Consider the following 12,603-nt stretch of genomic DNA (forward strand, 5'->3'; position numbering starts at 1 on the left):
CAGCCCCTCTCTGATCACAGGGTTTATTCTGGGCCAACTGAATGCTTCATGCTATTTATACTACAGAGAGATGGCTCTCCAGTTTCCATGGTGCCCACAGAAAGACAGCTGGGCTACGTGGATGATTGGGCAGATTTTAAGGTGATCTGCATATCTAGGAGAATTTGATGTAGAGAATTTGATCTTTCAATTAATAAATGAAAAATGTAAAGAAAGAATTATGTTCTATACAACCTATATGAACCACTTATATTATTTATGTGAACATACAGTAAGAAAAGAGTTCATGAGACGTGCTGTACCAATTCCAATTCTAACGGATTTTGTATTAGCACTAAGAGTCAGGCCATGCAGTCATACATACATCACTTAGCTGTTTGGCGTTGATGGCGGCTTGAAGCTGAACTGGGGAATCCACCACTTGTGTAAATTTCACTGTGCCTGGATGTTGCCGGTAAACTTTCTGCAAACCATAAGATAAACACATTTTGTAACATACAGTACATACAAGTATACCAAAACACTGCAAATACATTTTTTATTAGCCAATACAACTCACATCATTACACTGCTGAAGCTTCTTCCCAACTTCATATTCAGGCGTCAATGTTTGAGGGAAGAAGCACCTTGTCTTAATGTCTTCATAGTCCGATTTATATAGTTGCTGCAAGATACAGTAGGAAAATTGCAAGGAAAGACATAATGAAGTTTATAATACATTCTTACAAGAGTGATTTGATTTAGAAAAATAAAAATGCACATTATATTATTAATTTACCTCATTCTTCATTTCCTCAACTTTCTGGCAGTGAAGCATGTAGAGATCTTCATAGCTTCCAATGTAGTGGCCCTTCACCTCATTTTCATACTTATTTTTGTACTGTGCCTAAAATAAAAATTGAAATGCATATATTTAAAAAAAAAAAAAAAAAAAAAAAAGAAAAACAATAATATCTTTATTTTAAGAAAGTATTTCAGCTCATAGATTATACTAACATCAGAGAACTGTTTAAGTACAGAGTCCATCTGAAACTTGGGCGTGTCACAGTAGTTGATGCTGGAACCCCTGGATTTTTCATAGCTGGACTTATAAACTTTCTGCAAAGAAGACATAAAACAAATGCAAAATCACATATTAAATGATGATCAGTAACTCAAATAAGCAAACACTCAGAAATACACAAACAAACAAAAACAATGGACATCTGTCCACATGGTACATGAAGTAGATGTCCAACCCCCTTGCTTACTACCTGTTAAACCTTGATTTAATCAATTAACTGTATGCAAAAGGGTACTGCAGGTGACTTATAGATGGCTTAATTAACACCACAAATATGACAATCCCCTTAGAGGAGCTTCATGTCAGACACTCTAAATAACACCCACAACTACTAACTAACTAACTAACTAACTAACTAACTAACCGTCTAACAAGAGTAATTGCCATATTCATACAAGCACCATCTCTGTTTATACAGGAACAGACATATAATGCACTACTTCAAAGATTTTGTAAGGAGATTTTACCCCAAATTATATCTATAATTTTTCATTAAACCAGCTGTGATTGAAAATTCCTGTGTTCTTCAGACACCTACATCACTGAGGATGGTGCCAGCATATCTGAGCTGTCTGAGGAGAGGATTCTCTGTGGCGGGGAGCGTGTTGTAGTCACACTGCGCTTTCCTTTTCTCGTATTCCTTCTTGTACTGGACCTGGAAACAGAAACATGGACAACAGTGTGAGTAAGAAGAAAACAAAGTGTGTCGATGAGTCTTTTTAGCACGATTGATATACTGACTCATAATATGACGTTGGTAGAGTCCGTCATGGTGTCTTTAGGTTTGTTTTTTTAAATGACGTATGTTTGCATTGTGTGTGAATGTGTGGGTGGAGGTATACAGGAGCTAAAACACCTCTTCACATAGTCTGATATGTTGTTACTGGGGACTAGTTAAACTACACACGCAATGTGTGCAGTGAGAATTAACTAAATGTAGATCTCTCAGTCATATGAGTGCGTGTGTGGGCACAATACAGTGTGTCCCTCTGTCAGAGTGGACTCAGTGTGTTGACTCACACTCTGCTCTGAGACACATGTCAACTCTCTGTCGTGTCTTCCACATGAGGTAGGACCTATAAAAATACTTTGATACCTTTGTGTCTGTATTTGCGTGGACTTACCTCACTGGCAGCAATACGAGCTTTCTTGTTTGCGTCATAAACGGGCGTGTTTGTTTGCATGAAATAAATTTGGTCTTTTGTATCCTCATAATGTTGCGTGTATTTTTTCTGAAAGGAGAAGGAATCGACAGTTAGATACAGGAAAATGAAACCCTAATACCATTTTGAAAATATTGCCCCTTAGATAGTGATATGCTCTTACACTGCTTAAGTTCTCCATCGCCACCCTGGCAGTGGCCACGTCAAAGTATGGCGTCTCGCACCATTGACCCTTCACATTTTTATTGTAATCCTCCTTGTATTTAAGCTGTGGATAAAAACAGTAAAACATTGTATTTAAGCTTTGGAAAAAAAAAAAATTTAAGAATGTTGTTGTATAGTATTATGTAGACGATAGAGAAATGTATTAGATATTTTAACATTCTATTTGATAAAAACACATTGGAATGACTGGAATCTCTGTAATTTCAAACTATTGTTGACCCCTCCCTTTCAGCTTAGTGTGGCCAGTAATATCAGAGAGCAGGTGGCCAGTTATCCCTAGCAGTGGCTCGGGGTTGGTTGGTCTCTAAGGGCCCTGTTTCCATTTCCAGTAGGTACACTGTGCAAAGTACAAGTTTGAGCCTCTAAAATGTAATTTTCTTGAGAAGCAATGAGTTTTATAGGTTTATTATTCTTCTATGCACAATTATTATTAGGAATAAAATGTATGAAAATGCTGCCTGCTCATATTTTTTACACCTACATTTCTCACTTTGTCTACCTCTATCATCCTGTGTTTCTTATATTTGTTTTACACTTATACAATGTGTTTGAGAGCCAGATTAAAACTGTTCATCTTACATCACTGCGCTGATGGGCCACTCTCTTGGCCAGCTCCATTTCAGGAGGATTAGCCAAGGAGGTGTACTTAGCCTTGCGTTGATCATGACCCTTCTTGTAGAGAATCTGCGGGGGGAACACACAGAAGGAGCGGAAATTTACTGAGGTGGTTAATTCTTCAACACCAATAGCTGACCTTAGTGCTATCTCTGTCTGCCTCACACAGATCATATCTACATTGACTGGTGTGAGTTTCCCACATAAGCGAAAACGGTTACAAGCAAGAAAGGGCGGGGGGGCTAAGCACAAACAAATGGACCCTGAAAGGAAAAAAAAAAACAATACAAAAGCAGAGCAAACATGCTTGTCTTTGAGGCAAAGCCTAAATAGCATGTTGCCAGCAAAGTCAGAGATAAATTAACAACTCAGGTGAATTTAAATCACATTATACTTAGCTCATTTTTGTACAACTGACCGTAATGATATTCAACATTGTTTCATATCAGAACACTACAAGAAATGACACCAAACAACAGTCAAAATCCTATATTGTGGTATACGTAATATTTGTACCACAATCTTGATATACTGTATATTGTGATATTGTATATTTACTGGAGATTAAATTAAAAAAATGCTTATAGACAAATTAACCAGATGGAAATGTCTACTTTCAGCTATGTCAACGAATTAAATACTTGACAAATCAAGGTACAGAAAAAATTATGTAACTCCCATATTGCAGTCCTTCTCACTGAAGATAGTAATGGCCAAATAAAGCCAGTTAAAGTGAGAGCTGCCACGGCATAAAGGGTAAAGCAAACTCTCTGACAGTTGACTAAATTCTTATGGTGTATATTATCATATTGCCAAACCATTGAATCACAAAATGTCACGATACTGTTATTTTTACCCTTGCAAGCATTTAAACCACACACTGTCTAAAATATGAATGTTGGACAATGTGTATTTCCATTTACTGCAGTTGAAAAAAACTGGGTGTTGTCAGTAAACTCAACTTACATCACTGAAGACCTCCTGAGCCTTGGCCACCCTGCGCAGCTCAGGGCTGTCGCTGTAAGGATAGAACGTGGTCTTCTCTTCATTCCAGTCCTCCGTGTAAAGTTTCTGAACAAAGTGTTAAGTCACGAATTACCCAATGCATACAAAATATTTAATATTTAATAAAATATTTATTGTATTAAATCATCAGATGTATTTGTCAGAAAAAAAAATTATTTTTGGGACATAAAATACAGTGCTTGAATGCCACATTGTGCTTACTTTGCTGTAGTTAGCAGCATTCTTCACAGCCAGGACCAGCTCAGGAGCATCAGGAGGTAGCAGGTACCTGTCCTTAGTCTCATCCCACTTCTGTCTGTACAGAACCTATAAGAGATTAGCAACACCATTTGTGTTAAACATAAAAAAATTAAAAAAACTTCAAATCTTGGCATATTGTTGTAAGTTCAGGTAACTCACCTTGCTGATCAACTCAGATACGCGCTTGACGTGGGCGACCTCTCTGGCCTCACCATCATACAAGCTTGTTGTCCGAGTTTTATTTCCCTCCATGCGGTATTTAACCTGATGACAAAGTGTGTGTAATTTGTTAATATTTATGACTAGAGAAGATGAAGTTTGAGAAATGTAGTTATATTTTTTTATCTTCATCTTTTATACACCTTAATTTACCAAACCAAATCTAAATCACAATGAATGTATTAAGCGTCTATGCTCCACATTCATAATGTCACACTCAATCTATTGCTGGCTACAGAATAGTTTTATTTAAGTAATTTTACAAACAAGATTTTAACCAGCAATCTTCCGTTCCAATAAGCCTCCAACGGTCAACATTGAACTTTAGACAACATGACTTGGGGAAAAATATCACCACAGTCCTCAGTGGTACCTCACTAAGCTGCTCCTGGGCCTTCCTGATGCGAATAAGTTCAGGGGTATCATTGATGAAGGCAGTAGGCGTCCCTCTGGACAGGTCATAAGCTTGCCGGTACTTGTTCTGTCAAGAAGAGCGATAACTGAATTGAATACAATAGTCATGAATTAAGTAAAAGTAAAACTTAAATACAAGTACAACAGTAAATCACAAAAAAAATTTCACAACCATATACTGCTAAAGCAGACAAAATAGGGACTAGAGTTAAGTATTAATTTTGATCGAAAACCCAAACGTGTAGCTTACATGGCTGAACTGCTCCAGCATCTTCTGGCTGTGAGCCAGGTATGGAGTCATGAACTTGGAAGTATCCACCTTGGCCTTCTTCCTGACTTTCCTGGTGGGCAATCCAGACTGGAGGAGGACAAACGGAAATACAATTAACTACACAACTAACAAAACAGCCTAAGTTCCTTAATTACAGGAAACATATTGCCCATGAAGTAAAACTACATCCACAGGCAGGGCAATCACCAAATACAAGGAGAAGGTGACAACTCAGTGACATTTTAACAAAACAAATTATTTCAGGTATTTTGAAACTGTAATGTAAATTTGTTAATTAAATAATGATCTGATCTTGTCAAGGTGAAGAGAGAACTTCTCATCAAATTGATATTAACTTGTGTGAGTTTGCACTATACCTATTACTCTAATAACTCACCTTTAATAATTGAAGTGATTCAAGTTAAGACTTAAAGGGATGTGAATACATCAGTAAAATATTCTACATGAAACTCAAGCAGTTAGGACAATGGCATGACTATGTACTGAGATAATACTGGATGAATGGTGACTGAAGGACAAAACCAACACAAGTAAAAGCGCTGAATATAAATCAAAAGTATCTATGAGTATCTTGCACTGCATGCAATGCCAGGCTCAGCAACATGTATACATGGGGGTTACAGTATCTCATCTTCTGGGAAGTAAAGCCACACATAACTAAATTACAAGAAGCAATTCAATGTCCAAAAAGCAGCTATTTCTTCTTGGAGGTTACATTAAAATGAAATGAAACTTTCATTGTAAATTACTGAAAAGTTTAATTTTTGTGCAGAGTTGTATAACATAAACACCTGCCAAGACAAAGGACAATATGCATTAAATAACAAGACAGTAATAGCTTATCCATACAGGCATGCAGACAAGGAGGAGAATGCACCATTGTCAAGACAAGGGAGGGGTATCCTGTACTGTTTGAACTGTTGTCCCTTGGGAGAAGGTGCTTTACCTGTGCAAACTGAGAACTCTTGTGCTCAGTGACAGTCGTCGTTGTAATCTGCTCAACATATTACAAATATAGGACTGGGGTTTCAAAAGTTCCAGAACAAGTTATGGGAGAAACAGCACATTATTTCTATTGGATTGAGGGTGATTTTTCCACAGCTCTGGTGTTCATCAATTATGGCTATTAACACTTCAAGTATGACAGGAAATCACTCTGCACTGCATCACGTTTGTAGCTGTTCTGTCAAACGCCCTCAAAAGGTCCATCAACTGCATAAAAGCAGAGAGCGGATCTTTGTCCTAAGGTTTAATAAACTGATCAAACAGTGTCACTAAAAGAAAGGTAGGATCCGTAGACAGGAATGTACTGTAATTATGACTGCAGTCTAATTTAGCCTGTATTGTACAGAGGACAGAGAAGCATTAATATCCTCTGTTATGTGCGCCTGACTGCTCTAACTCTTTGGCCAAGTCTATAAACACCAGGCACTCACATGACAGTAATTCTATTCTTATTTTTTTAATTTTTTCATAGACCAATGTCCCTGTTATCAGTTACTACAGCCCACCTCAGTACTCAGTAGCTTTGTAATCTCATTGTCTGAACACACACAGTGCTCATGGGTTTAAAGGACTGGTTCACTTAAATTACAAAAAAAAACATCTAATGCTCTTAATTATCTCAACTGATATCTAGCCATGCATAGTTTTAGTTTTTAAATATTTTAAGATATCTATCTCTACGTTGGCCTTCACTCCAATATAGTGAATGTGAATGAAATTTCATTTGTGGTGCTCACAGCATTGAAGAATGGCATTTAAAAAAAACAGCAGTGACTTGAATTTCTAGAAACAATGTCCTTGTTACTCTGAATAATCCACAGGGGATAGGAACTATTTTCTTCCGAAGAAGTAGTCCCATACTGTATATAAACTGACAGTTCTTTCCGTGGATTATCCAGAGTAACAATTATGTTGTTTCTGAAAAGAGATGTTGCTGTTGAACCATAAATGAAACCCTGATTCACCACTATTGTATTGGAGCGGAGAAATCCCACAATCTGGGGTTACAGTAGGCTATAATCAAATGTTTCTCCACTTGAAGAATGAGAAAACTGTTTTTTTACTGTAATTTGGGGAAAAACATCCATTTAAGGGGAAAACGTTCTTTTTCAGTCAAGCACCCTAACTCTCAGACTTAAGTAACTGACAGCATTCCCACACATAGCATACTGTTCCCTGAATAGCCCGTCTAACTTACAGCCTGCCTGAATTACTTCCTTCTACTTAGGAAGTATCTCAGTGAAACATTGACAGTCATGTTGTAAGGGTAAGGGAACATTTTGAGACCGGTAACCAATAATCCTTCAAATCTACCAAAAATCTAGAAATAACCAGAGCTGCGAGAAAGAACATCTCAATCATGTTTTATCAACATTTGTATGAGGCTTCAATATCTGAATCTATCAGACAGGAGAGAACCATAGGTGTGAATGAATCACTCAACCACCATATTACACATCACTACAAAGAAATGCAAAATGAACCTCTCTGCCACCCGGCAGGCACTCTTTCCATCACCTCTCCTAAGCAAATTTCTAGCACTGTGACGTTAATACGTTCCAGGCTATCAGAGTGTGATTTAGAGCACAGTGGCTCGTCTCATTTGCCCCCCCCTCTCTCTCTCTCCACTCCATCTCTCTGCCAATGTGCCATAGATGTCCACTTCTAATTTTGTCTAAATGCCAGACAGAGAACTCTACACTCCACCCCTTAATGACCTGAGGAGTTTTTTAAGTTAATATGAAGAAAATACTCATGCTCATAATGACTTACAAAGTAGATCATTAGCAAATAGAACAAAAAAATAATTTAGTAACTACACCCTTTTTGATATTATTAGATTATCAAACTAGATCTAAGTTCTTGTGTGTTTTTAACTATTATACATATTCTTTTATATGACCTGAACAGCACTATGTTTCTCCCCATTCTGTAGATTAAATAAGAAGCCGTCTTACTATTTATTCAAAACAATGCAACTTTTCTCCACAGTGTAGATGAAAGTGCAAGTGAAATCAGAGTGTATTGATTTTGTGGTTATCTGTTTGTTCCACCTCCCAAACGATTTACATCTTTTTAGTAAAGATGGCAAATCTATTTGAAACAGTTGATATGTTATACAGGAGTTAAATGATGACTGATTGCTTGGTACGATGAGGAAATATTGTGACAGTTAAAAACAATCATTTAGACTCCCCTATAAGATATCAGCAATATTAAAATGTATGAACAAATACAAGGCAAACATTAATCCTATTTCACAAGGAAATATAGGATTAACCTGGTAGCCTTCTGCTTTCACTCTTCCATTGGACACTGACAGGGAGACCGTCATAAACACAATGATTCATACATAAAATGCATTCTAAATGCAGCATAAAAACATCCTGAAATCTCGGGGATATGAGGTTTGATCACATAATCTGGAGACAAATATGACTAGAGATTGGTGGTGAACACCTAATTATATGATTGGTGTGAAATGGAAGGTCATTTCAAACAAAAGACAGAATGGTATTTTCCAGAAACTGGCACACAGCTAAATATTATGTAATCCAATCTTGCACTATCTATGCTACACAGGAAGGATACCATCAGAATGTGGGCAGCATTACAGTATTGCAAAGTATTGTTCATCTATAGGTTAGATAATTGAGATAGTTAATGGCCTGCTACAAAAAATGTGGTTAAGTCCTCTGCAAGAATTTGTGGAAATGAATGACATCTTGTGAATCTGGCAGTTTGTGTAATGATCACGTCACTAGATTTCAGGATGGCATACTAACCACCTATGGCTACCTGCCATAAGGCATAATAGGACAATAGACAATGTCCCACTAAAATATTCTATCTTCAGTTTAAAATAGTTTTGATTTATAGTTGGCTTTTAAGGCCAATCCAGGACATTAAACCTGTCAGAAGGTGTCCATCTGAAACAGGATCCACCAGCAGACATGGACGACTGGTTCCATGAACTGCGGACTGGAGGGGGTTACTAACTTAACTATTCATATGGCCTGCCACTGGCTCCTGTATCTTAGGTTTTATTTATATTTAGCCTGGAAACTAAACAAATTAAGTATAGAAATGAAAGTAAAGAAAAGCAATCTTGCAATCTACAATCAATGTACATAACCCAGTGAGAGGATGTCTACTTACCTCTTCCATAATCTCCTCCTCCTCCTCCTCCTCCTCATATTCCTCATATTCCTCCACAATTTCCGTCATTTTGGGACGGTTTTAGAGGTTCTAAGGAAAACACAGATAACATTTATAGGCATTCATGATTCAAACTCTGAATGAACAAGGTTTGGCCTCATAAGCTAAAACGCATACAACATAACAGTTTAGCAGAGTTAACATAAATGTTCTATCAGTAGCACCAAATCCCATTTTAAGACAGCATATACTGGGGCTTTGACAAGAGATCAAAGGACAACTGCACCAGCGATATTTTAGGATGCTGCCTGTCATCCGCCGTTGAACTCAATTACCCAATTCAAAAATAGGAATAATACACAGCAAACGCATGCTAGAAAAATACACAAGATATTTATGTTAAACCAATAAGCATGCCATACCAGCAAAAGATCTCCAGAGTATTTCCTAACAGTAAGGAAGTTGCCATCCACTAGGGTCTCAAACTTAAAGTCCAACTTTGTGATTTGCCCAAATCCTAAACAAAGTAATACAAATGTGTGAAACACATCACAAACTAGGAAACAAGTGTAAATCAGTAATTACACAGGGAGAATTGCAGATTAGGAAGGTGAGACACTGAATGCATTATAACAGGCCTTTAAATGCGTGACAGCCACAACACAGCTCAAAGAACTGTGCCTCCTGGCTGAAGGTTGGCGACAGCTGCCTAACAGTGCTTCAGCTATTTGACATGTAAGCTAATGCCGCAGCCTGATTGGTCGACTCTGTTTAGCAAACGGTGGGGCAATGCCTTCTGAGGCTGCAGGTTAAATATAGGATGGCATACTAAGTACCTTTTTTAGCACTTGATTACCCTCTCTTTAAATCAAAATATAATTGTCTAAGTAAAATAATAAGAGAAATAGGTGAAACAGTTGAGGTAGAATGACAAAATAGCGCAACAGGTGTTGCGATTCCAGAGAGCAGACAAAATGGGCAGACTGCTGCTGAAATTTCAGATACATCCAAAGGTAGGCCTGGTCAGATCTTTCTTGAGTCTTGCAGATCTGGATTGTTTGGTTACTCCTTCCATGTGCATCAGAGCCTTCACAATCCTTATCCCTCAATCTGCTGTCCTCCTGGATCCAGATGGCAGGAGATGACGGAAAAGATGGAAGTCCGTGCAGATGGAAAGCCATGCAAGGCGTAGAAAATATTGATGTGTGCTTTTTCTCCTTTTCTTGCTTACCAGTTATATCAAAGTTTAATGGTCTCCCAAGCCGCCAAAGCCTCACCAGCTTCCCTCCAGAGAAACGCTGGGCGACAGAACACAGCTGTGATTTCTACCCAGGTTATCATGTGGCCGACACAGCCAATCAGAGGCCAGTGCTCTCAGGTTTCAAATTCTAAATATACCTAAGTGATCATTTTAGAAAGGAGCACCTGTTGAGGCTAATGCATCAGCGGTACAGTTGTGAGGAAGGCAGTGGGGAACTGGAGGTGGGGGTCTCAAGAAAAAAAAGGGTAAACCCTAAACGTTGGTTGTGTTGACAAATGCAACAGTTTTTTTGTATAAGGTTTGGAAGCAGGTCTGACCATGGGTAAGGATATGACTATGAGCCTCTGAGAGAAGGCTATCTGAAGGCCCAGCAGGGATCTGTTGAGCTCATCTGTTAGCTGACCCTGAGCTGGATAGGTCCTCTCAAGAATCAGGTCAACATCAAACTGTAGACTTTTGAGACAGAAAAAAACAAACAAGTACATGCCCCCATACATATGAACCACAAATTAATAGCTACTAGTATAAATTTGACTGTATGCATCTGAAAAAAATTGAGTCCGATAAATCACTCCCTTGGATTATAGACAAAGCCTGCTAATGAATAATAAGTCACCCTGGGCAAGTCTTGACATTTACTTTGGAATGAAGATTGAGGACATCTGATATGATACATTTAGACGTATGTGCATACATTTGTAATGTTTTTAGCTTTACAGTGGTAATGAAAATTAAATTCAACCTTGTTCCCATGTATATAAACAAAACCTTAAAACAATATGACCAGGGTCAGCTCTAGATGCAGAGTATATATATATATATTTTTTTTTTTTACAAAATAGACCATTCCATTCAACCTCTCACAAGTGGCTGATATCTGGGTCAAAAAAAGCAACATTTCAAAGCAGTGGATCAGACTGCCACTCAAGTTTCGCACAATCAGAGTGCATATAAAGTATCTGACATTCAAAAATACATCAAGAACTATTTCTAGACAACATACTGTATACCATACATTTGAGGTCAGATTGCAGCTATGGTTTAATCCAACAGCAGTTTATTAAATATTAAATAAAATTAAGAGGCAAATGGTATCAACTCTGAACGTGTGGTGCCACAGGAATTAAGACAAAGAATAAAAAAGGTATCATATATTTACATTTCCTCTCTTCAGATGATGTGCCTCTATCTCTCTGGTATGTCATATATTTGCTCTCACTCTTTGTGCCAGGATCAGGGTGCTACATAGGGACCAAGATGGACAGCAGCAGCTGAATATCTCTCCCTCTGGAAAGTGGCAATGACCCTCCATTCTGTGGAGCAGTGAATGACTGCTCCTTAGTCCTTTGTAGTAACATCCCTACAGTTGTAGTCATGTTTTAAAGGGTGACATATTGAAGGATATCTCAAAACCTGGAAATATAAATCCCAAAACTATTTACCACTGAGGGACCCTTCAAACGAAACAAAAAAAGTTTTGAGTTTATGTTAAGCTTGATACTGTATGTGCAAAGGATTTTTCATGCTATGAAAAACATTAGGTGCATTACATTTGAAGTTCAGACAGGGTATCACAGACTTTTAATGATTCTAGCAGTCAAAATAATGACTACCCAATGCCAAGGACACCAAGGGAGGGGGCTACATGATGCTTAGTCATTGGAAAAAATGACTGATGACCAGTGAGAGCAGAACATAACAGCTGCGGGATAGACAACCACAACACAAACACTGCCAATTGTCAAGCTTAGCCCACCAACACCTTAGAAAACAATACATTCTAGTGAGGTAAGAGGCCTAAAATGACCAATTAGTCAGTCATGGAAATACTTTGCTAGAACAGGATAGGTTGTCGTTTACGAAAGATTTCCAGATGAACACAAACCTCTGCACTGACCTTTCTAGCTCTATAAGAGGAAAG

At 37.9% G+C, this 12,603-nt stretch overlaps 1 protein-coding gene across 23 annotated transcripts in view; it reads right to left on the reverse strand.

The window, feature by feature from the left end:
* neb (nebulin) overlaps nt 1-10,733 on the reverse strand; it is a 64,812-nt gene extending 54,079 nt beyond the window's left edge. For 21 of the 23 annotated variants that reach the window (XM_028590717.1, XM_028590720.1, XM_028590716.1 and 18 more), the window contains exons 1-17: nt 10,653-10,733; nt 9,844-9,938; nt 9,422-9,511; nt 6,204-6,251; nt 5,216-5,323; nt 4,925-5,032; nt 4,492-4,596; nt 4,294-4,398; nt 4,033-4,137; nt 3,031-3,135; nt 2,390-2,494; nt 2,188-2,295; nt 1,602-1,718; nt 997-1,098; nt 779-886; nt 560-664; nt 365-463 (exon numbers count right to left, since the gene is read on the reverse strand). In XM_028590717.1, the coding sequence (XP_028446518.1) occupies nt 365-463; nt 560-664; nt 779-886; nt 997-1,098; nt 1,602-1,718; nt 2,188-2,295; nt 2,390-2,494; nt 3,031-3,135; nt 4,033-4,137; nt 4,294-4,398; nt 4,492-4,596; nt 4,925-5,032; nt 5,216-5,323; nt 6,204-6,251; nt 9,422-9,490 (1,497 nt within the window). In that variant the 5' untranslated portion in view covers nt 9,491-9,511; nt 9,844-9,938; nt 10,653-10,733. The remainder of the gene's footprint in view (nt 1-364; nt 464-559; nt 665-778; nt 887-996; nt 1,099-1,601; nt 1,719-2,187; nt 2,296-2,389; nt 2,495-3,030; nt 3,136-4,032; nt 4,138-4,293; nt 4,399-4,491; nt 4,597-4,924; nt 5,033-5,215; nt 5,324-6,203; nt 6,252-9,421; nt 9,512-9,843; nt 9,939-10,652) is intronic. The other 2 variants (XM_028590700.1, XM_028590698.1) reach the window with 2 other exon arrangements.
* Between the last annotated feature and the right edge of the window lie 1,870 nt (nt 10,734-12,603).

This window comes from Perca flavescens, chromosome 11, assembly GCF_004354835.1.
Source record: "Perca flavescens isolate YP-PL-M2 chromosome 11, PFLA_1.0, whole genome shotgun sequence".
NCBI lineage: Eukaryota > Metazoa > Chordata > Actinopteri > Perciformes > Percidae > Perca > Perca flavescens.